The sequence below is a fragment of the Condylura cristata genome, unplaced genomic scaffold (genome assembly GCF_000260355.1).
Source record: "Condylura cristata isolate star-nosed mole 26May11 unplaced genomic scaffold, ConCri1.0 scaffold00023, whole genome shotgun sequence".
NCBI classification, from domain to species: domain Eukaryota; kingdom Metazoa; phylum Chordata; class Mammalia; order Eulipotyphla; family Talpidae; genus Condylura; species Condylura cristata.
The window spans coordinates 5,718,083-5,741,337 of NW_004567124.1; the positions used below are offsets into that span (position 1 = coordinate 5,718,083).

At 50.3% G+C, this 23,255-nt stretch overlaps 1 protein-coding gene across 1 annotated transcript in view; it reads right to left on the reverse strand.

Moving 5' to 3' along the window:
* SMAD6 (SMAD family member 6) overlaps nt 1–7,873 on the reverse strand; it is a 72,286-nt gene extending 64,413 nt beyond the window's left edge. Inside the window, exon 1 of the mRNA XM_004687648.2 lies at nt 6,036–7,873. Within this exon, the coding sequence (XP_004687705.1) occupies nt 6,036–6,867 (832 nt within the window). The 5' untranslated portion in view covers nt 6,868–7,873. The remainder of the gene's footprint in view (nt 1–6,035) is intronic.
* Between the last annotated feature and the right edge of the window lie 15,382 nt (nt 7,874–23,255).

The following is a 23,255-nucleotide window of genomic DNA, read 5'->3' on the forward strand; positions in this document are numbered from 1 at the left end:
AGGGAGAAAGAAAAGTGAATCGCAAACTAGCCACTGGGAGAGAAGCAAACATTTACAATAGTAAATTAGATGGCCATTATTACACCCATTTTTCAGGTGGGAAAACTGACTTGCCCAGAGTCTCCCAGCAATCATGATGGCACTGGGATTTGAGCCCAGGCCTGAGTCCACTCTATACCCCAATGAAACAGACAATAGAAGACACCCTGTCTTGCACTTGTCCACCCCGCTGCCTAGCACATCACATGCACAGAAGAAAGTATTTAGTAAACATCTATAGACAAAGAAAACGGTGATGAGGATTATGGTAAAATCAACACGTGTGGATAGAACTATGAAGAAAAAGGACAAAGGGGACCGACAAGATTATCCAACCAGACTCAAGGGAAGCTAGAAGCCAAGCATAAGCAAGGGCCAGTCCTTAAAACAAGAGCTTCAGTTCCACAAGGAAAGAGAATTGGGGTTGGCTGGCACACCCACATCACAAAGACAGAAGCCTAGAAAGCGGAAGTGACTGCCCCAGGCCAGAGAAGGAACTGGTTGCAGTGCTAGAACCAGAAGCAAGGCTCCAGACCCCAGCCTTCGCCCTTCCACACCCCACTAACCTATCAGAAGGCCTGCAGTTCCTGTGCTGGGGTTACTTTTGAAAAAAGCTAATGGTAGAGACCCAGGTCACACACGGGGGGAGAGCTCTGGAATCTGCCCTCCCTCCTCAACCATTCCCAAAGTAAAAGTTGGCAGTGATGGGTAGTAAGAATTAAGCCATTATAATCAATCCAGCATCTTTTCCCCGGGCTACTTACCTGGGACTTTAAAAGTGGAGGGAAGGAGGGCTCATAGAGTACTCCCTCCACGAAGTCATCTGGGTCTTGAGTTGTGACACCACCTGCCACCCATGGCCACACCTGGACTGGGTGTTCTAATGTGGGGGGGACAGAAAGCTAATCTACAAACCTAAAAGTTCTGACGCACCAGCTTGCAAAGTTTTCAGGGGGCAAATTACCGAGTCCCAATTTGGTCCAGTAAAATCATTTGTGCCGGGTCCTCTCTGGTGGCGCAGCAGGTTAAAGCTCAGCATTAAGAATCTAAAGCCACTTCAGCATGAGTTCTATCCCCACCCCGGAAGTGATCCACATGGCGTGGCAGACCTCTCCTGACCGGCCTGCTGCTCCCCTCAGCAGTGTACTTTGTCAGTCGGCCTGGTCTGCTTCCCACTCTGTCTCTGGTGATTCCTCTCACTGCCCCTGCACCTCTGGCCTGAACCGCAGGTCTGTATCATAAATAAATAAATCTTTTCTTAAAAAAATCATTTGTGCGGATCTACTGCAGAGACTAGAAGTTAATCACCAAATTCCATCACAGGCAAGAAAGCATGAACACCTAGAGATTCCACCCCAAAACAAGGGGCTTTAGAATGTCAGAGGTTCACCCAGCTCAACTTCTTGGGGTTGACCCAACTAAAATTCTTTGAACTGATGGGACAACTAAGGTCTGCCCAGGTTAAGCACCCACCCTAGGCCACGCAGAAGTTTGGAGGCTTACTTCAGCTAAACAGGGGGGGAGGCCACCTGGGGGACCAATACCAAGTTACCTTGTTATTCAAAAGGTTATTTTCAGACCCTATGTTTCCCTCTTCTAAAGTGTACAATTCAGTGGGGTTTGGTATCTTCAGAGTTGTGAGATCAACACAAGAGGCTATCATCACCTCCCCAAGAAGAAACCCTGTTCCATTAGCTGTCAGCCCCTCAAGCCCTGAACACTTAGCAACCATCTCTAGGCTTTCCTGTTCTTTACATTCTACACAAATGGATTTATCTGTCTGGCCTTTTGCGTATGGGTGCATGTTCTCAAGATTCTTCCATGCAGTAGCACCTAAAAAGCACCTAATTCGTTTTTCTCACTGAATAATATTCTACTGTATGGACATGCCACATTTTGTTGATCCACACATCACCTAGAGGACATTCAGGTTTTTTCCACTTTCTGGCTATTAGGAATAAAGTGGCCATGAAAACACTCGATGACCTTTAACTGCCGCCTCCACGCCACTCCCTCTCATCCTCAAGGATCTGGGAGCAAGGAGCCCAGGACATTGATCCAGGTGGCAAGGTAGCGCTAAGGTGGGACATTGGGCAAGTGAGGCAAATGTGAACTCTGGCCAGGTCTTCTGTCCACTTCTCCCTAGAAACTATCTTAGTACTTGCAAAGGAGTACTTGGTAAAGGTTGTGTTGATTTAGAAATAATTTATGTGTTTTAAATGTTAGGGGAAGAACTCCTAGAGCCCTGTAGGCCCCTCTGAAAGAAATGGACATGGGGGAGAGAAACATGGAAAGAGAGAAACAAAGGTTTCAAAAACTCCAGCCCCTTCAGACATGCAAGAATCTCTCCACCCTCCTTCAAAAATGAGAGCAGGCAGCCAGGGGCCAGATTAACCAGAAGGTTGGTGCCCAGTCCAAGCCTTCAGTTAGCCTCAGGGTGCCCTGGCCTTTTGGACAGGCAGAGACCCTAATTTGAGAGTCAGAAGAATTCACAGGCTCTCCCATGCCTAGTCAAAGTCCTGTGTAAGAAAACCCGTGTCTAAGACCTTTACTTTCTACCTCATCTTTGCAGCCTAGAAAAGAAAGCTTCCATGGACTCCCAGTTTCTACTCTTCCAAGGGGTCCTCTCCTGTTCCCTCCACCCCAAGAACCTGAAGACTCAACCCCAAGCCCCACTGTGGGAGATGCAGAAAAGGGGCTCCTGGCGCTTTAAGGCCGGCTGAGCCTAATTGCCCAGATTCCCCCGGCAGCCAGATAAACAGCACAGCCGGCTGGCGCCAGCAACAGGCAAACTGCACATTATCACCCCTTCCTCACCTCCAAGGAGCAGGAACGGCAGAGATGGGCTGCTGGAGGGGCGGGACAGGGGCTTGGAAGACCAACTTGAAACTGATCTCATTTCAAAGGGATAATACCAGGCCAAATAAAAGGAAAAACTTTCTGGCCCATTCTAATTCCAATAGTCCTGGCCTGGGAACCCTGTGTTTTCCTAGGCGGCCTCTTACAGTCGTTTAGAAGCTCTCTCTCTCGCACTCTGTCTCTCTTTCCCTGGTGCAATTTGGATAATAGTAATTTACTGAATATAATTACAGAAAAAAAAAGTGGTGAAGCAAAGAGCAGGAGATTTATTCCAAAGTTAATGGATACTTTCAGGAGAAAGGAGCTCTATAAATACAGGTTAGAACTGTGATTAAAGTATTTCTCCACATTTCCGTCCACATAGGCACCGAGCTCAGCAAACTAGCTTTTCCTGGGACAGAAAGATACACCAGAGGGAGAGAGACCTAGGATGTGACTCCCACGGGGGGGGGGGGGGGAGTGGTAAGGGGGTGCAGGAGGACCCCAATTTCTGGGACAAGCATGGGGAGAAGGCAGAAGAATAGAATAGAACCTGCCTGTGGGGACCTCAGTTTCTGTCCACCCCTCACTTTGCAGGGGGACTGGAGCTCTATAGATCTGGTCCTCTAGCCTGCAGAAAGCTGATGGATAGATTGGGGTTGGCTCTGATCATCAGGGATCCTCTCTGCTCAGAAAGGGGCCTCTTGTCCCTGGGGTTCCTAGTGGGTGTCGGAGGAACCCTAGGGTGAAACTGTTGGGTGCATGTCTGTCAGCTGGCCTACTAGATGTTTCAGTGAGTACCCACTAGCTCGTGTGCCTGTGTGTCTGTGTGTCTGCTTCCCCCAGCGTCCCAGCCCTCTTTCCCAGAGCCCTGGAAAAAACAGTCTCCTTATCAGGACGCGCCCGGCTGAGCTCCAGCTATGCAACCATCCAGCTCTGGGAGCCAGGCTGGCGGCGGCCAGGCAGCAGGGGTAGAATGGGCACCCAAGGGCTCCCCAAATTCTCAATCCCAGCGGCCCAAACCATCAGGCAGGGGATGAAGGGATGAAGCAAGACGGTCACCCTGGCACCTACTGGAAATGTCCCAAATCAGTTGCCCCGGGTAGCTGGAAAGTGGACTTCTTGGCTTTTGAAAGAGACAGGAGAACAGACACAGCCCCTGCAACAGCACCTCCTTCTGGGGGGAAGAAGGGCATCAAATATCAATGCTCTGTCTAGAATTAGACTAGGAATCTTCAGAGAGCCACCCCACTGTCCTGTAGGGAGGCGGAGAGGGCAAGTTACTAATCCAAGGTCAGGGTGTCCTTAATGGCCAGGCAGAGCAGAGTCTAGGGCCAGGTCTGTGGTAAGAATTGTTCTATTGTCATTTGCCTCTCAGCCTATACCTGCTGAAATCTACCAAATGCAAACCAACAACACCCAAGCTGACTTCTAATCCATCCAAGGAGCAGGGGTGGATCCTGTCTGTGGTCTCCAACTTTTTCACTCCTCCCTCTTCCCACCCACACACCTGACTTTACCTGGCCATCTTTTCTTCCTCCTCATTGCCCACCTCCCATGATCCATCCTCCAAGGCCAGGCTCCACGGTAGGGCTATGACCCTCCAGGTTTGGCTCCTGTTACACATATACTCTACCCCACCTAGCTGTGCAGACCCAAAGATCTGGCCCTTCTGTCCCATCTCACCTCCACACCCCTCCAGTGTTTCTTGAGGACATACATTCAACTCATATTCCTCTCATCTGCTACAGAGTCCGGTACAGTGCCTGCACGGAGTAAGTGCCCAACAAATATTTGCTGGCAGACTGCCCCCAGTGTAGAACGTGAATACCTGTCAGGGCTTCCGAAAAGGACAGGTATCAATTATGGCCTGCTCAAAAGGTGACCAGGGACAAGGCAACCGCAAATAAGGACCTCTTCCCGTCAGGTAACCCGGGGGCAAGAAAGTCACTTCCAGAGTTAAGCTATGGGGAAGAGGAACTCAGCGCTATGGGCCACAAGTCAGGGGGCAGCCAAAAGCCCCTAAATGGGCCTGGAGTAACCGTGCGGGGGCAGGACAGTCAAGTCAGCACTACCTCTCCCTAGTCCCAGCAGTGCTCTCTTTAGGAACCACTGCTGAGACGCCTTCCTTTGCCTGCCATATTCAAGCCTGCCTTTCCTTTCCACACTGGGAGTCAAGATCTGACCCCTAGTGCCCCAGACTGGGTGTCTCTCCACAGAGGCCAGACAGGAAGAATCAGAGCTCTCCCAGGCCCAACAGCCTCTAACTCGGACCCTTCCTCCTCCAGGGAACCACAATGCCACCTAAGAGGCAAACATCAGGGAAGGTGCTACAGGCTGAAAGGGTTGATTCCTGCAATGCAGAGGTCACAGCTGGGGCACTATCAGCCTGGAACACTGCCAGGAGTCTTCACCTGTCCTCACCTGTGTTCCAGCACCCAGGGCCTGCAGGTAAGCAGGGGTGGGCGTAAGGTATGTGTAGGAAATCCCAGAAGGAGAACAAAGGGGAGCAATTCCAGAAGAAACAATATATCTGACTTCCAGGGCTCTCAACTCTGCAAAAAAGCTGAGTGCAGAATAAGGAAGAGGATGGTGGTGGAGATCTCTGGTCTTTGACCACCCAGAGAAGCTGGGAGCATTCAGGACAAAAGGGTGGCCTTCACTTCGGGAAGGGGTACCCTGAAAAAACTTTGCTCCAAAGTGTCCAAAGGTTCAAGTGGGATAGCTTATCAACATTTTGACTCTAGCCACCAATAGTCTCAACTCGATTACAAGTATCAAAAGATGCACGCAAATGTTACAAACCTAGACACAGACTAGGGTAAATGCAATCGTAACTGTGTACTGGGTTTCTCCCTTAAGCTGGGAGCTACAGATCCCTGAAGCGGCACAGAGAAAACTCCAATGGACAGTCTTTCAAATCTGCCTGGGCCTTACGGTGAAGTTGCCATTTGATGTGTGTGGTCAGAAACCCACTCTGCAGCTTTCCTACCAGGGTGAGGTGCCTCCACCTGGAGATCCCGCGTCCGAGGGGGTGGGGGGTTCACCCGCAGTTTCGCCCGCCCGAAGTGTCACACATAGAAGAAGACCGAAAGGAAGGAACTCCGGGGGCCGCCCGATCGCCCCCCACCCCCACCCATGGGGCGCGGCACGCTCACCTGGCCCGCAGAGCCGGCTGAAGTGGTAGGGGTTGCAGCACACGGTGGGGCCGTCGGCGGCGGCGGCGAAGCTGTGGCAGCCGCACAGGGGTTTCAGCTCCACTGCGTGCTGCAGGTCTGGCCAGCGGAAGAGGCGGCCGAGCAGCAGCTGCGGCGGCGCGGGCTGGCCGCCCAGGCGAAGGTCGACGCGCGGCACCAGCACGCAGCCGCCCGGCACGCCGCCGCGGGACTCCACCGCCTCCAGCAGCGTGTCCAGCGAGCGCTCCTTGAGTCGCTTCAGCAGCGAGTACGTGACCGTCTTGAGTTCCTGCTCCAGCAGCAGCAGGCGCGAGCGGGCTTCGCGACTCCGCCCGCCGCCCGCCGGCTCCGGGGCCGCCCCGGCTAGGGGATCACCCGCGTCGCGGAGCGCGCCAGCCGCGTCCCGCTCAGAAAAGAGACAGCAAGTCACCGTCTCGCAGTCACTTTCGGGCAGCCAGCCCGGGCCTCCAGGCTCCGCCACGTCCAGCGGGGAGCCTCCAGCACCAGCCCCCGGCTCCGACATGGGCCTCGGGGGGCCGCCGGCGCGCCGGCGCCTCCCCGCGCCCTGGGCGCCTCGCTGTCCCACCGCGTCCCGGGGCCGCCGCGGGGCTACCGGGCGGACTTCGAAGCGGCCGCAGCCTCCGCTTTCTCTTGCCCGCGGGGCTGGCTCAGCTCGGCTGCCCAAGCTCCCATCCTCGTCGCCGTCGCCGCCGCCGCCGCTGCCGCCGCCGCCGCCGCCGCCTTCCTCCCGGTCGGGGACCACACGACTTCGCCAAAGTCGCCGCACCAGCCCCGAGCGTTTGGACCTGAACATACGATATCCTTTGGCGCCGGGGGTGGGGGGGCGGCGGTCTCCGATTACCGGGGGTCCGTTTCCTCAGCGAGGCGCCGGCTGCGCGGGCCGCAACCCCACATGAAGCTCCGCCACCGGGCGCCGTGCAGACCGCGCACAGCCTGTCGTCGAAGGGGCGCCGCAGGGCTGCAACATGAGGGAGCTCGCCGGGGCGGGACGGCAGGCAACACGCGCACACGGAGCCGCAGTCCGCGACGGGCCAGCGGCTACATGGAACCCCGCGGCCGGGCAGCTCAGTAACTCCAGCCCCGGCGCTTTAGGGGGACTGCAGGAGGCGCGCCGCCAGAAAGACCCCGCATGGGCGGGCGGGCCTTCAAAAGTTGCCTGGTTGGTCCATGGGCACAAAACGTTCAGGCTAGCAGCCCCCCCCACCCCCCAGAAAAATGTGTCTGGGAAGCTCTCTGCCTGTAAAACCCAAGCGCTTAACTACATCGGCTTTTCCTGCAGGATCCGAAAGACAGGCTTGTTAATACCCTCAGCTTCCTTTTTACTCCCAGCAAAAGAGGAGGAAAAAAAAAAAAGGAAAGGAAAACACCCAAACAAAACCCAAGTCCCTGGAATTGCATGCATGAAAGGCCAGCTCCGTCTCAGGTCCCAGGCTCTGGATGCACTTGGAGCAAGTTTCTCCTGAAGGCGGGTGTCAACACATGAGTGGAAACTGTAAAAATCCCAAAGAGTTGCTGGGAATCCTTAATTAAAAATGCAATCCACCGAGGCAGAGGTCGCAGCCAGTCCTGCGCTGCGCTCGGACGCCCCGGGCGCCTCGCCTGCAGAGGTCGTCCCCCTCCCCCCTCCACAAAAAGTGCCTCCCGGTGGCCCCGAGGTCCCAGCGAGGTCTGGCGAGGCAGCGCCCGGCGGCTCTTTCTCTCGGCTCGGCTCCCTCTCTCGCTCCCCCGCTCGACTCGCTCTCTCTCTCTCTCTTTTTTGTTCTCCTCAAACGCACACTGAGGGCCCCCGGAGGAGCGCCGCGGAGTCATTGGCTGCCTCCCATCATATGCCAGTCTAGACACTTTGGCGGCTCCGCGGCGCTGATTGTTGCGCAAACAAGGTTTCAAGTTTCTTAACTCTTAAAGGAGAACACGTCCCATTGCAGAGCCCGAGGCTCCAAGGGGCCGGCTCCCGGGGCGGGCCGAGCCCCGGCCCCCGCCCCACGCTGGCCCCGGCACCCCCGCCCCTGGCTTGACAGCGCCCACGGCCAGCTCTCTGGCTTGCTCTGCGCCTCGGGCACGGACGCTAGCGAACTCGCGCGCGCACGTACACACACACAGTTACACAAACCGCGAGCAGAGAGGCGAGGGTTAGACCCACCAAGACTCGGATGCACTCGGGAGGATTTGCCTCTTCCTGACTTGTGCACAAACTTACAAACACTGCACTTTGGGGTTGGTCCAAACCCACCCCAGGGAAGGCTGATAAAAATGGATGTTCGTGTGTGTGCCTCCGGGGTTTACGACTCTAGAGACAGGGTGGGGGGCTGCAGATCTGTTCGGGTAGTGGGGTCGTCCGTAAAAGCACGCGGTCTACCACTCTTGCGCAAAGTCAGGGATTTCTCTGTTGCGGGGCGCGGGGCGTGTCGTACACGGGACTCCGGGCTTGCCAAAATAAGTAGTTGCAGGAGGTGGTGGAAGCGAGGAGTATCGCCGCTTCTCGGGCGCTTCTCCGTCGCCACTGCCTTCTCTCCCGGCAGGCGGGCCGCGGGTCTTTCCCGGCCCCCTGGAGGCCGGGGGCTTCCAATTCTCCCTTCCCCAATATATTCGCTGTGTACGAAAGGGCTGTGCTTTCCCCAGCGCCACAGAAATAGGGGTGGGTTGAGGGACCGGGTCCCACGGGGTCGGGGACTGACTGTCAGGGGAATGCGGCGGCGGCGGCAGCAGGCCGCCTGGCGCAGGAAGAGTTAAAGCCGCTCCTGCCCCTGGAGCCGGCGCGGCGGGGTACCTCCTCGGGCGCGCTCGCTCGTCCGAGGGTGGCAAAAGTTCAAGCTTGTAAAGTCAGGATTGGTCCCGCGCGGAGGGAAAAAAGGCCTGGTCCCCCCTCCCCCCCCGGGCGCGGCGCCGATTGGCCAGGCCGTGGGGCGGGCACCGCCCTCTCCCGGCGCGCTGCGGCCCCGCCCCCGGCGTGGCGCCCCGCCCCTTTCCGGGTAGGCTTTTGGGCCCCGCACTGAATGAAAGAAATTCCGCTACTCTCATTGGCCAGGGGCTGGGCGCCATTCCCCCGGGGCGGCGGGGGCGGCGGGGGCGGCGGGGCGCTGGCCCTCGGGTCTCCCTGGGGGTGCCCACGTGCGGAGCTGTCCTTGTGAGTGCTCGGCGGTGCGGGTGTCCGGCCTGGCCAGGAGTTTGTGTGTGCGCTAAAGGAAGGGCGTTATTTGCTGGAATGATTCAGAATCCCTTGACGAACTTTACCTGGAGCCAGGTACTGTTCGCGCCACACTTTCGGAGAGAGGCGGTTACTCTCCGCAGTGAAAGTGCCGACTTAGAATCTTCCCCACCCCCATCCTCTACTGCTAAGCCAATCAAAGTAATTCTTGGCCTCAGTCTCTTGTGTGAAAAATGGGGTGTTGGTGCCGGCCCAGCCTTTTCACAGAACCTTTTAGATCCTAGGAGATAGTACATTTTAAATGATGGGCTGAATTTTCACAAGGTGAACCAACACCTGTAACCAATACCCCGAAGCCCTCCCCCAATCCTTTTCACTCCCCTATCACCGGAAATTATTGTATCTTAAGATACAAGGGGAAACTCAAAAGTTTTTTTTTTTTTAATCAGGGTATTTGCTGGCTTGATTACGAGTTACAGTAATAACAGCTTCTAGATATTTTTCTCTTGTTCTCAGCATTACAAGGAGTTAGTCATTTCTCACAACAACCCTGATAGATAACTATTATCTCCATTTTACTTAGGAGGAAACTGAGACAGGGGAACTTGCCCCCCTTAATTTGCCATTGAAATAAAGATGGCAAGGAGAGTTCTTAAGTGCTATAACCAGAGGGGGTATATGTGCCCACCCCCCAACAAGTAGCAAGTGGTGCCTGGGCCTGTGCTGCCAGGCAGTTGGAGCTGTAGGCCCTCAGACCTCCTGAGTCAAAGTGTCATGGGTTAAGCCCCAAGACGCCATATAACAGCATGTTGGGGGTAGGTGTGACTGTTACTGCCAATTTACAGACAAGGACATTAAGCACAAAGACATTAAATAACTTGCACAAGCTTGTAGTTATGGCAGAGGTGGTATTTGAACCCAACCAGTTTGGCTGGGGGAAGGAAGAGGTATGTGTGTGTAATGGGAAGCAAAGGGAATGGGAAGGCAGGTAGGAGATGAGTTAACCCTCAGGGCTTCCAAACATGTTCAGCACCTAACCTTGGGGACAAATATGTGGACTGTGGCTCTGTCCTCATATCTCCCCAAGTGCAGTGGTATCCCTTCCTGCAGGGGAGTGCCCCGAGGGATGGCTTACCTGTGCTGGGACCTTAGTCTTGGGGGACAGCGAAGCAGTGACCTTCCCTGGTGGGGGGTTGGGGGGGTTAGGATAGGTAACCTTCTTCCTTGGGCAGTAATTCTGGAAAAAGTTTGACTTGCTCACTCAGAGATATGGCACTGGGGGTGGGGTACTATTAGGTGTCAGCTGGATAACACCTGAAGGATACTGAAATCAGAGTCTATTAGCCCTGAGTTCAGCCCTGACTTTACTTCCTCACCTCTATGAATCTCAGGGTTCACATCTGTCAAATAAGAATAGAAACCATGCCCAAGGTGGTTACCAAAATTAAATGGCATGGGGACCCACAGGAAGACTGTCTGGGTGGAGATAGGATCTGGAAGGGAAGGTGATGACAACCCCACAGTCCTTACATTCCCAGGTCGCACCCAGTCCAGCCTGTGCTGTGACCACTAGAGGGTGCGTGCTCAACAAGTCCCAGTAGGGCAGAGCCAGAGCTGCAGCTTAAGGGCATCTACTTGACTGCTGCTTGAGAACCAGCCCCAACTCCCTGGGGGTATCTCAGAGGAGGTAGGTGGGGTCCCTGCTACTGTTCTGCTGGAGTTTCATTATAGTGACTACAAGGAAGCAACTGTACCACTCAGATGCAAATCTGCCCCCTCCCCATTCATTATTCCAGGGTGCCCCAAAGTGCCTGTGCTCCTTTGCAGCATTTCTCAGTTTCTAACTACAACTTTTTGTTTATCCTCCACTCCCAGAATGTGAACCCCATGTTGGCAAAACTATTAGGTGCAGTGCTGAGGGAGTAGAATCAGAAACAAGCTACTCGCTGCTGCTCTGTGCCATCTAAGAAGTAGGCACTGACACAGGACAATGCCTATCTTGTTATTTCTCCTCTGTCCCTATCAAAGGCCCATAACATAATGGACTCAATAAATATTTGTGATGTAGTTGACTTGAAGTCCCTCACTTCACCAAGCTCTGTACTCATTCCATTCTAAACATTTACATACTTTATCCTAGCAAGTCCCCCCCAACAACACAATGAAGAAGTTATTTTTCTTTCTAGACCTACTTTTTAGAGAAGGAAGTAGAAAAGGTAAGTAATTTGTCTCTGGTCACACAATCAATAGGTACCAGAGATGGACCTGACCTTAGGACTCCTTGAGGTGAGTGTTCATCTTTTTAACAACTGGTTCTTTGCCTTTAGAAAGTTTCTACGTTCACTGGGAAGATACATTCATGAAACTGCAGAAATCCTGTCCTCCCTGGTGGCACAAGGGGTTAAAGTGCAGCACTATGAAGCTGTCTGCAGCCACTGCAGTAGAGTTCCATCCCCAGCCAGGGAGCTGACCCACATGTGGCAGACCTCTCCTGACCCACCTGCTGCTCCCCTCAGCAGTGTATTTCAGTACATCTGCCTGTTCTGCTCCCTACCATTTCTCTGGCGAAGCCTCTCACCCCCTACACCGCTGGTCTGTAACCCCAGTTCTTGTATATACAAATAAATAAATCTTTTTAAAATAAAAGAGGGCCCCACCCCCCACCCCAGTAGTGCAGTGGGTAAAAGCACAGCACTGCAAGCTAGAATAAGCCGCTTCAGTGTGAGTTCAATCCCCGGCCCTGGAGGTGATCCACATGGCGCAGATGACCTCTTCTGCTTACCCACTGCTCCCCTCAGTACTTTGTCGATCTGTCTGTTCTGCTCCCCACCCTGTCTCCTGTGAATTCTCTCACTGCCCCTGCACCTCTGGCCTGTACCCCAGTTCTGTATGCATAAATAAAATAAGTGTTAAAAAAAATAAAAGAAACTGCAGAAATCATTGGAGGCAGAGGTAGCTTCTTGATGGCAGACTCTAGGGTACTGCATATGAACAGAAGCATCGCAAAGGGAGACTAGGGCACCTCTCACTGCATCCCACTTCACAGGAGATTGGTGGGTAAACCCTTTTGGAAGGTAAGTCTGTTTAGCCAACATGCCCTCAAATTGGGAGGAGGGGGGCACCCTTGGGTGGTAGACAAACCTTCTGAAGCTTTGATGATTGCTGTGGGCATTTCTCTCTTGAAAAATTGCACATGTACATGAATGGAGCTCTGTTCATTTATTGAACACATAGTTATTGAGCTCCTATTGAGTGCCAGGTTGTATTCGAGGTGCCAGGGATCTTGGAGTAAGCAAAACACCAAAATTCTTGATTCAAGGAGTGTAGTGCAAGGACAGACAGACCACAGTGTATGCAGTGTACTGGAAGGCAAAGGCACCACGGTCAGAAATAAAGCAGAGAAGAGAAAAGAGAAAGGCCAGGAAGAGGTAGGTGTGCTTCAGAGAGAGTGGTCAGGGAGGCTTCCCTGAGAAGGTGACATTTGAACAAGGTCTTGATATTGCCAGGGGATGCACTGTGCCACTCTGGGGAAAGCATGTCGCAGGCACACGGAACAGCAAGTGCAAGGTCCTAAAGTGGGAGCCTGCCTGGCCTATTCCTGCACCATTGAAGAGGTGACAGGTAAATGCTGAAATAATGGAGTGAACATGTGGGAGCAGCAGAAGTGGGGGGTAGCAACAGATTATAGGTTTGTACAGGCTATATTATTGGGTCTTTGATTTACCCTCTGAGAGAGTGGAGGAAACTTAGAGGTTCTGAGAGGGATTTAGTGCCATCATCTGATTTCTGTTTTAACTGGCTCCCTCTAGCTACAGTGTGGAGAACAGACTTTAAGGGGCAGGACTGGGACAAAGGCCTGGTGGGGGTTGTCTTATTCTGCTCCTCACTCTGTCTCTGGTGAATTCTCTCACCACCACCCACCCACCCCCACACCAAAGGCCTACACCCCAGTTCTTGTATGCATAAATAAATAATAATAAATACATAAAATTAAATGCCTTTTTTTTTAAGATTTATTTATTTATTCGTACAGAACTGGGGTACAGGCCAGAGGTGCAGGGGCAGTGAGAGGGTTCACCAGAGACAGAGCGGGGAGCAGAACAAGCAGGTTGATGAAGTACACTGCTGAGGGGAGCAGCGGGCGGGTCAGGAGAGGTCTGCCGCGCCATGTGGATCACCTCCAGGGTAGCGGGGATTGAACCCATGCTGAAGTGGCTTTAGCTTCTTAGTGCTGTGCTTTAACCCACTGTGCCAACAAGGGTGGCCCAAAATTAAACGCTTTTATCTGGTATACCAACTGAAATTACCCTGTGGATTACCTGGACAGCTGCCTGTTGGAAACACTGGCTTAAACAACTTATTTTTTTTAAAGATTTATTTGTTTATGCATGCAAGAACTAGGGTACAGGCCAGAGGTGCAAGGGGTGGTAGTGAAAGGATTCACTAGAGACCGACAGACAGAGTGGGGAGCAGAACAGGCAGATCTACTGAAATACACTGCTGAGGGGAATAGCAGGCGGGTCAGGAGAAGTCTGCCACGTCTTGTGGGTCACCTCCCTGGCCAGGTATGGAACTCATGCTGTGATTATATATAGCTGAGTGCTGGGACTTAAAACCCCTTGTGCCATCAGGGAGGCCCTGGCTTTACCAACTTCTAATTTTACCTACTTTTAGGCCCTTTTGTTTGCTTTTAACTAGTTTCTTCCAGGAAGGATTTGCCCTGATCTTGTCCATAATTGAGAAACCCATTTTGCTGGTTTTACTATTGCCGCTCCAGGCAGCCTGTGCGTGGGCAGTAGAGAGTAATGGCTCTTAACCACCACTTTGTTTGAACAGACCTGGGTTTTGCCACCTCGCAGCTGTGTGACCTGAGCAACTCCCTTTACCTCCTGCAGCCATCCCCAGTAGGAAACTTATGATCCCCAGTTTACAGATTACAGATGGGGAGCCTGAGACTTAACTGGTCATAATAATATTGGGTGATTGTTTTGAAGATTAAAATGTTTAGCACAGTGTCTGGTATCTAGTAAGTGCTCAGTAAATTGTGGCTATAGTACGGAAATGGGCATGGAGTCAGCCATTATCCAAAATAACCCTGCAAACTACTTAACCTCTGGAGGACTCAATGTCCTCATCTATAAAATGGACCTACTTGGATGTGGGAGTTAGACGAGTAAAGTCGTCATACATGCTACGGACTCCATAGCCCATTATGGGAAGTATCTGGAATAGGAAAAAGAAAGTGGGTTCTGTAAGGGAGCCAAGAGCAATGTCCCCTGCCTGTGCTGCTGGCCCTGCCCTTTGGGTTGCCCTGAACCCCCCTGGATCTAAAGGACCTTCCCTAGTACAGAGTGCAGAGCAGAGGAGAGCAGGGAGGGGAGCCAGAGAGGCTCTAGTCCTGGGAAAGGAGGATGACTTATCCGAGATCACAGGCCAGTAGGCAGAAGCCCGGAACTGAGCCAAGTTTTTATGACTTCCAGAGCTCCTTGCCCCTTATCCCAGGGTTTAAGGCTTCTTATCCCTCTGAGCAGTGGGTGGAGTGTGGGAGGTGAGAGGGCAGGCTCTGGGGTCACACTGTCTGGGTCCTAAGCCTGGCTCTGCCTCTCACAGCATGGCCTGGATCACTTTACCTATCCCTACTGGAGTTTCAGTTTCCCAGTCTGTAAAATGGGCTTAATAATAACAGTACCCACCTCTTAGGGTCAGTGTGATATTAGCTAAGCTGCTGTTGTTATTCTGCTTTTTAGGGATGCCACCGGAGAGGGCAACACTCCTCACCTCAGTTCTCAGAAGTATCAGTGAACGAAGGATGAGAGTAGAAGTCTCCAGGCTGAGGGCCACCACCCAGAGACCAGGATAAGGACTGCTACAGAGAAATTGAATTACCTGCACTCACTCTTCTCAAGCTCAGTGACTTCGGGCTTCTTGAAGTCAAAAGATTTTTCCAGAGAGTGAATCTGACTTAAAGATGTTGGAGAAATTGATTTTTATTCTTCGTAATAAATTCCATTTATAATATTAAAGCCACCCCATATATCTCAGGGAATAGAGTGCAAAATTCCCGTAAGTTTTTGAACAGAGATGGGAGACTCAGGAAAGCCACAGTCACTGTGAGCAACAGCAGACCAGGACCCTCGGCCTGACCAGGCTCCTCCTGGTGGAGGCTGGCTCCCTTTGGTGGGTAGGGAAACACAGGAGCCCTCAGTGAAGAGACAGAGCCCAAGGATGAGGCACATTCTGGTTCTTGGCTTTCACTCAACGGCACTCTTCTGAGTACTTGCCTTGGACCAAAGGCATTTAGTATAGGAGCCCTGGCCCTCAGCAACCTGATGTTTATTGGAAGAAATGCCACGCCATGAAAGAGCCTTCTGGCCTTCCTCAGCCTCTGGGTTCCCAAGTTGAAAACTTCAATGGATTCACATGGCCAGCACACTCACCAGCAGCTTCCCCATTCTGGGAGTTATAGCGTCTACCCCACTTCCACCTCCCAACACAGACTCTGAACAACAGAGTGCTACCCAAAAACACCCTCCTGCCCTGTGTTCCTGTGTCCTACTCTCTGCATCCAGTCCCTTCACGTGCTGGCCCATCCACCTGGATCACTCTCCCTTCTTTTTCTCTGGGCTAATGTTTTCTTCTCCCCAGTGACAGGCCCAAGCTGTCTTCCCTGCTCTGTTTGGCACTTGTACATCATTTCTATGGGGGCTGGAAATGAGTTGTCCACATCTCTATAGCACCAGCCTAGAGCCCAGGAAGTGTTTGGGGAGTGAAGAGATTCTATTCTGATAGACCCACCAACTGCCTTCCCCACGCCCAGCCCTGAAAGCAATACCCACACTACTGCAGCTGTAATTCCACTTCATACACAAACCATACAGACATGTTTGCACCAGTAAATGAAATGGGTATACAGTTACATAATGCTTACTTTGTAAGTAAAAGGAGATTGGAAACAACCTTAATTTTATCAAGAGAGGAGCTTGATAAAATAAATTATAGTGTATCCATCCAGCTTTTGAAAATTATGAGGCCACCCTCAATATGAAAAGACCCAGATCTTAAAGGCACTCACAACAATGTGCCTAATATACTAAAATTTGTATATATATTTTTAAAAAGCATATTTGTTTGCTTATGCAAAAAGTATCTTTGGGGAGATAGGAAACTACATTATATGTTGGTACAGATGTTTGCCTGGGAGGCAGAGGGGGGACAGGGAGCGGAAGCCCAGAAAATGGAGCTTAACTTTTCAACCCATACCGGCTTGGTCTTTCTGCTTGCTTGCTTATTCTAACTTATTCTGTTTGCTTGCTTATTCTAACTTATTCTACTAAGCAGGTGATGCTTGCACACGATATGAAATCCTATTTCATGATATGAAATAGGACCGAAGGTTCAGTACAAAAGAAGCCTCCCTCGCTCTCCTGCCTTCAGCAGTTCCCCTTTGCACGCTCAGTACCTTCTGAGCTTTTGCACCATGGTCTGAATGCCCAAGCAAAAGCAATTAAATATTTAAAAATAGCAAATATATTATTGAGCAAGTAAACATTTGTTGAAGAAAGCAGCAAATCAACAAAAGAATAGTTGACTGAAGAATTAAATAGATGAAGCAGTTCAATAACCTGCAAAAACAGGACTAAGTGACAAATGGAATGAAAAAAGCCAGAGAGCTGTAAGAACGGAGAGCAGTGGGAGAGCAAGACTCCTGTCTTGTCTTGCTCTGCTTTCCTGTGTGTACCTCTGCTTTTCCTAGCCAGACCAGATCTGGCATTATACTCTTGTTTATCCTAGAGCAAGGCGTACAGAGGTGTGCAATAAACATTTTTTGCCTTAATCTCCACTAGCATTCGCTATGCTCTGGGGAGAGGCTGGAGACACAATGGCCAGTGCATCTGGGTCCCAGGATTATGGGCTGGGCTGCATTATGATTTCCAAGGTCATTAGGTTCCCATGGATCCATATATATAAATGTGGATACTTGGAAGCATAATTTACAAGTATATTGGCATAAAGACAAATGTGATACGGGTTGGATCCCTTATATATTCATTATTCTTCTTCAATATGTCTGATTTCAAACAAAATTTAAATGTTTGAAGGCTTTTCAAATTATCATGGGTGCTGGGCTGGGCTCTGGGCATGGCTGGTATTCAAGAAACTGGTGCCATCTCCATGAGCAGCTTCACTGGGAAAATACCGTTGGGCTTTGGAACCTTATAGACCTGGGTATGCACCCAGCCTCCAGCATTACCCACTGGGACTCTGAAGGCAATCACTGCCTGAGTTTCTTCCCAGCTAAAATGCAGTGTTTCGATGAGGATGAGAAATAATGTGAGGGGTTTTGTAAATGTGCATGACTGGCTGATGTGTCCTCAGGTTAGAGGGAGTCCTCTGGAGGGGACCCTGGTGCTTGACTGAGTGATAGTGACCACAGCCAGGACCCCTTCTCCAAGGGGAGAGGAAGAAGGTGCTGGTGATAGGTATGGTCAGTTGGCCTTCTCTTGGCACAAGTCTGGAGCAGATAAAGACCTAAAGATTCAGGCCCTTCCTGGTAGTGCAGTGGGTTAAAGTTCAGCACTATGAAACTATCCACAGCCACTGCAGCAAGAGTTCGATTCCCTGCTGGGGTGGTGACCTACACGGCACGGCAGACCTCTCCTGAACCACCCACTGCTCCTCTCAGCGGTGTATTTCAATCAGTCAGCTATTCTGCTTCCCACTCTTTCTCTGGTGAATCCTTTCACCCCTTGCACCTCTGGCCTGTACCCTAGTTCTTGTATGCATAAGTAAACAAATCTTTTTAAAAAGGTCTAAAGAGTCACTTGTGAGAGGGGGGGTTCTGGCATTGACTGTGTGTGAGAATCATCTGGATGTTTTTTAAAGTACTAAAGCTCAATCTCTAACTGGGACCAATTAAATCAGACTATCTGATGATTTTTTAAAGCCCCCTCCAGCATGATTCTAACTTGGGGCAGTTTGGGCATCCTCATGGCAATTCTCTTGGATCAAGGTGTAACTGGGGGATCCTTCTATCCAGCAGATGACTTGTCACCCCACAACATCTAACCCTCTCAGTGGCTGCTAAAGGCAGATTAAAAGTGGGACAAATGTCATTTGTAGGGGATGCTTCCAAGACCCCACACCCAAAAGAGTATTCTTTTTCTTAAAAATGGCCTCCCAAATTGCATAGTTTAGAGTTGTACTCCCCAGCCTGAATCTAGCCTATGGGTCCCTTGGTCAGCAAAAAACTTACTGGACCCTGAGATTAGAGGACTACAGCATGGCCCCAGCTACTGGTGAAATAACTAAGAAACAAGGAGCTACCCCGCAAACACTGAGTGGGTTCCTCCACAGGGTGGCTGCAAGTTCTCTCCACCTGAATGCTGGGGTGCAGTTAACCTGCCCTCCTGGGCCTTCCAACTGAATCAGCATCTTGAAGGAAGGACAGAGGCTACATTTTTCACATATTCCTGATAGGATTCTTATGCACAGGAACATTTTTTAGTTCAAAATCTTGATTTGGGAAGAGATTATACAGTATACATATGTAAAAAATCATCAACGTTTGCTCCTATGCACCTGACTCAAAAACAAAACCAAATTGAACCCGCCTACTATGTGTTTGGGGATTTAAGAAGAATCAGGGGAGGCTGCCTAGAACAGGAGCTCTTAGAACCAGCCTAGACAGGAAGAGGAGCAGGCAGAAGGGGTTGAGAGGCTCACAGCAAAGAAACTCTTGTAACCACAACAGTGGGATAAGTGAGCAGGAATGGAGCGAGGCCTTATTAGGCAGCTGCCTCATCCCCACCCAAGAACAGGGTGTCCTCAGAGGCCCATAGGTGGCTGTGCTCAGCACAGGTAACCCATGTACACTCCCAACTTGCCTCCAAGTGCATCCAGGTCATTCTCCTCAACAAGACAGCATTGTTTAGGGTTCCAATGCTGGGCGAGACAAACAGAGAGCCCAATTGTCCCTGTCATAATGGGTATATAATTTATAATAATGTCAGCTATTAAAGGATTTTTAGTAATTAACTGACAGTGGTGTGCTATTTCACTGCATTTTTGCCTGCCATAATGATCTTGAACTTTGCAAGGCGATTTTGAACTTGCTCAAATAAGCCCTGAATACAAAGAAGGGTGAGATGGTTCCAAATGAAGGGTGAGAGAGGTTGGATAAAATGAAGACTGTTCTCCTCCCAGGAAGAAGTGCGAGCCCTGCAGAAACAAGATCAGAAGCCCACTGTCTCCCAGGATCCACACAACCCCAGTGCCATGCCTTCCAGCCTAGGTGGTGAGTAAAGCAAGTCAGCTGTTTCATGATGATGTGTTAACGTGTATCTTTCAACACACATTGTTTGCATGATATACAGCTAGGAATATTTTTCTTTTCCCCAAGGAAATATGCTTCCATTCTCATTTTTCTTGAAACACATGATTCTCTTGGTGTATCTTTGGCTCTTTTAGTTTTTTATTTTTTATTTTATTTTTAAAGATTTATTTATTTTTGCATACAGAACTGGGGTACAGGCCAGAGGCTCAGGGGCGGTGAGAGGCTTCACCAGAGACAGAGCGGGGAACAGAACAGGCAGATTGACGAAGTACACTGCTGAGGGGAGCAGCGGGCGGGTCAGGAGAGGTCTGCCGCGCCATGTGGTCACCTCCGGGGCAGGCGGGAATCGAACTCATGCGGAAGCAGCTTTAGATTCTCAGTGCTGTGCTTTAACCTGCTACGCCACTAGGGAGGGCCCTAGTTTTTTATTTTTAATGGAGACATAGGTATAAGACATATTTCTTTCTCCTCTTAACCTCTTAATTCCACTTAGAAAAAATAAGCCCAGCACAAGTACAGTGATAAATAGTAACTGACACTGAGTGTTGGGGTAGTTTTAGGGAGTGATGGGGTCTGTGGCAAATTCCTAAGCTCAGCCACATGTGAATAAGGCATCTCCTCTTCCACTCCAGAAAATCAGGATGGCAAACCCCTGTCAGAGACTCTTAGATGCCTCTGGAAACTTCAGTTTTCCCCCTTTTCTCTTTAATAGCAAAATTATTTCTTTTTTGCTGGGGAGTTTTTTATCCTGGGGGAAAGACTGTCATAGCCGGTACATAGTCATCCCTGTCCTTCCTTGCACTTGCTATAGCCATGTGACTATTTCTAGTCAGTAGGATGTAAATAAATGTTGTGGAGGAATTCTGGGAAGGTTGCATAAAGAGAACTGACTTTACCCTTTCCTTCTCTGACCTACAAATGAATGTGATAGCTGAAGACGTAGAAATCATCACAGGCCATGAACCTTTGCAGATGGGAACTCTACACTTCAGGGAAGAGAAAAGAAACAGAAGGAGATACAGACCTAAACCAAGCCCCTGATGATTTTTTGAATCCACCACCACAGGTCTGGCCTGCTTGTTTATCTCCTGATTATTTTCTTTTATATGAGGAAGAAACATCTATCTTATTTAAGCTAATGTTACTTTGAATTTTTCTGTATAACCTGCCCAATTTAGCCCTAATACAATGGGGTTCACTATCACCAGATAGTCCAACTTTTAATTTAGCTAGATTATACAGATTTATATATGACATAACTTGATGTTAACGTGTTGGAAACCTTATAAAAATATTTAAAATCTTGAACAGACCAAACAAAACCATATCTGAGCTACATTCAGCCCAAGCCCCCTCTGGCCTATACCACTTTCAGGCTGTTTACAAAAAGCCAGTCCTCTCTTTTTCTGGAAACACAGTAAGTTTCTGACTGACTTGAATTCAAGTGTGGCTGTGTGACTTGTTTTGGCCAATGAAATACGAGCAGACATGGCAAGGAAAGTTTCTGGGCAGGTGACTTAAGAGTCCTTGTGGAGTTTGCCATATTCTCTTTCCCTTTTTGCTGTCATTATGGAAGCATATCAATATGGAGATGCCTTTGGCAAGATCTTTCTGTGACTTTGAAGAACAGAGTGTTCTAAAGCCCACAATGCCATGCCAAACTAAGAAATCTATTTAACCTGGTGGCCCAAGGAGTTAAATCCCAGCACTATGAAGTAATCCGCAGCCACTATAGCGCAAGTCGATCCCTGGCCAGCAAGCTAACCCACAGGCGCAGCAGACCTCTCGTGACCTGCCCACTGCTCCCCTCAGCAGTGTATTTCAGTAGACCTGCCTGTTCTGCTACCCAGTTTTGTGTCTGTAAATCCTCTCACCCCCTGCACCTCTAGCCTACACCCCAGCTCTTATACACATAAATAAATAGGTCTTTACAAAAAAAGAAAGAAAGAAAGAGGGCCCACCCCTGGTTACACAGCAGGTTAAAATGCAGCATTACGAAGCTGGATATGGCAGTTTCGGTGCAAGTTTGATTCCCCACCCCAGAGGTGACCCACATGGCACGGCAGACCTCTCCTGTCACACCCACTGCTCCCCTCAGCAGTACACTTCGTCAGTCTGCCTGTTCTGCTCCCCATTCTATCTCTAATGCATCCTCTCACCGCCCCTGCACCTCTGGCCTGTAACCCAATTCTGTATGCACAAATAAATAAATCTTTTAAAAAAGAAAGAAATCGGCCCTCCTTGGTGGCGCAGTGGGTTAAAGCACTGCACTAAGAAGCTTAAGCCACTTCCGCATGAGTTCGATCCCCGCCTGCCCCGGAGGTGACCACATGGTGCAGCAGACCTCTCCTGACCTGCCCACTGCTCCCCTCAGCAGTGTACTTCGTCGATCTGCCTGTTCTGCTCCCCTCTCTGTCTCTGGTGAATTCTCTCACCCTCTGCATCTCTGGCCTGTACCCCAGTTCTGTATGAATAAATAAATAAATCTTTAAAAAAAAAAAAAAAAGGAAAGAAATCTATGCACTTGTTGTGAAACCACTGGGAATTGAAGGGTATTGGTCATCACAGCATAACCTAGCCTATACCCATACATGGATGTCTACGACTGAAATTTTCTGAAGCCCTCCTTGCACCTTTCTCTCTGTGGGTGAAGTTGCCCCATCTTTCTAGCCTTCACACTCTTTCTTTTCCATTTATTCTTTTTTTTTTAAGATTTATTTATTTATTCATACAGAATTGGGGTACAGGCCAGAGATGCGGAGGGTGAGAGGCTTCACTAGGGACAGAGTAGGGAGCAGAACAGGCAGATCGACAAAGTACACTGCTGAGGGGAGCAGCGGGCGGGTCGGGAGAGGTCTGCCTCGCATGTGGATCTCCTCCGGGACAGGCGGGAATTGAACTCATGCGGAAGTGGCTTAAGCTTCTTAGTGCAGTGCTTTAACCCGCTAGGCCACCAGGGAGGGCCTCCATTTATTCTTTTATATATTAACACATCAAACTTATGGGGGCCCTTCTCTGTGACAAGTCAACTCTGCTATCTGGGAACTCACATCTTTTCTTTGATTGGATTCTTTCTCTTGCCTATTGATATCCTTTAGGACTTTCCCCAGCCTCCCTCACATCCACCCCGACAGTGGAAAGGAACAGGGAGAGATGGATGAAGTCCTTTGAAGGCAGCGTCTTGGGGCTAGGGTTTGTGTCAGGAGCTTTTTTTTCTCTTATCTAATTCAACCCTTACAACCTCCACTGAGAAAACAAAGGTTCAGAGAAGTTAAGTATCTTGATTAAAGTCACACAGTTAGAAAACAGCAAACCTCACCTGCAGGCAGAACTGACAGCCGCAAGGCCCAGGCTCTCCTACCCTGTACCACCTTCCACCACCAGATGCCAGGACAACTGGGCACATAAGATCCCCTCTCCTGCTTGGACTTTCACCACACACACTCACCCTGAAATTGAATGCAGCCATGCTGTAAGATTTCGGTTGGCAGAGAAAACCAGGTGGGCTTGTCTGCAGCCTGGGGAGCCAAGAATGCCTGCATGTGAATGTGGAGAGGGTGGAGGGTAGTTGTGTCCATGAGGAAGCTCTGAGTTGCAAGTAACTGGAAATCCAACTCAAAGTAGTTCAAACAGTAAGAATCTTTATTATTCTGTAGGGGAAAAAAAAGTATAAGAATCTCAGCTATAGGGCAGGTTCTCAGAG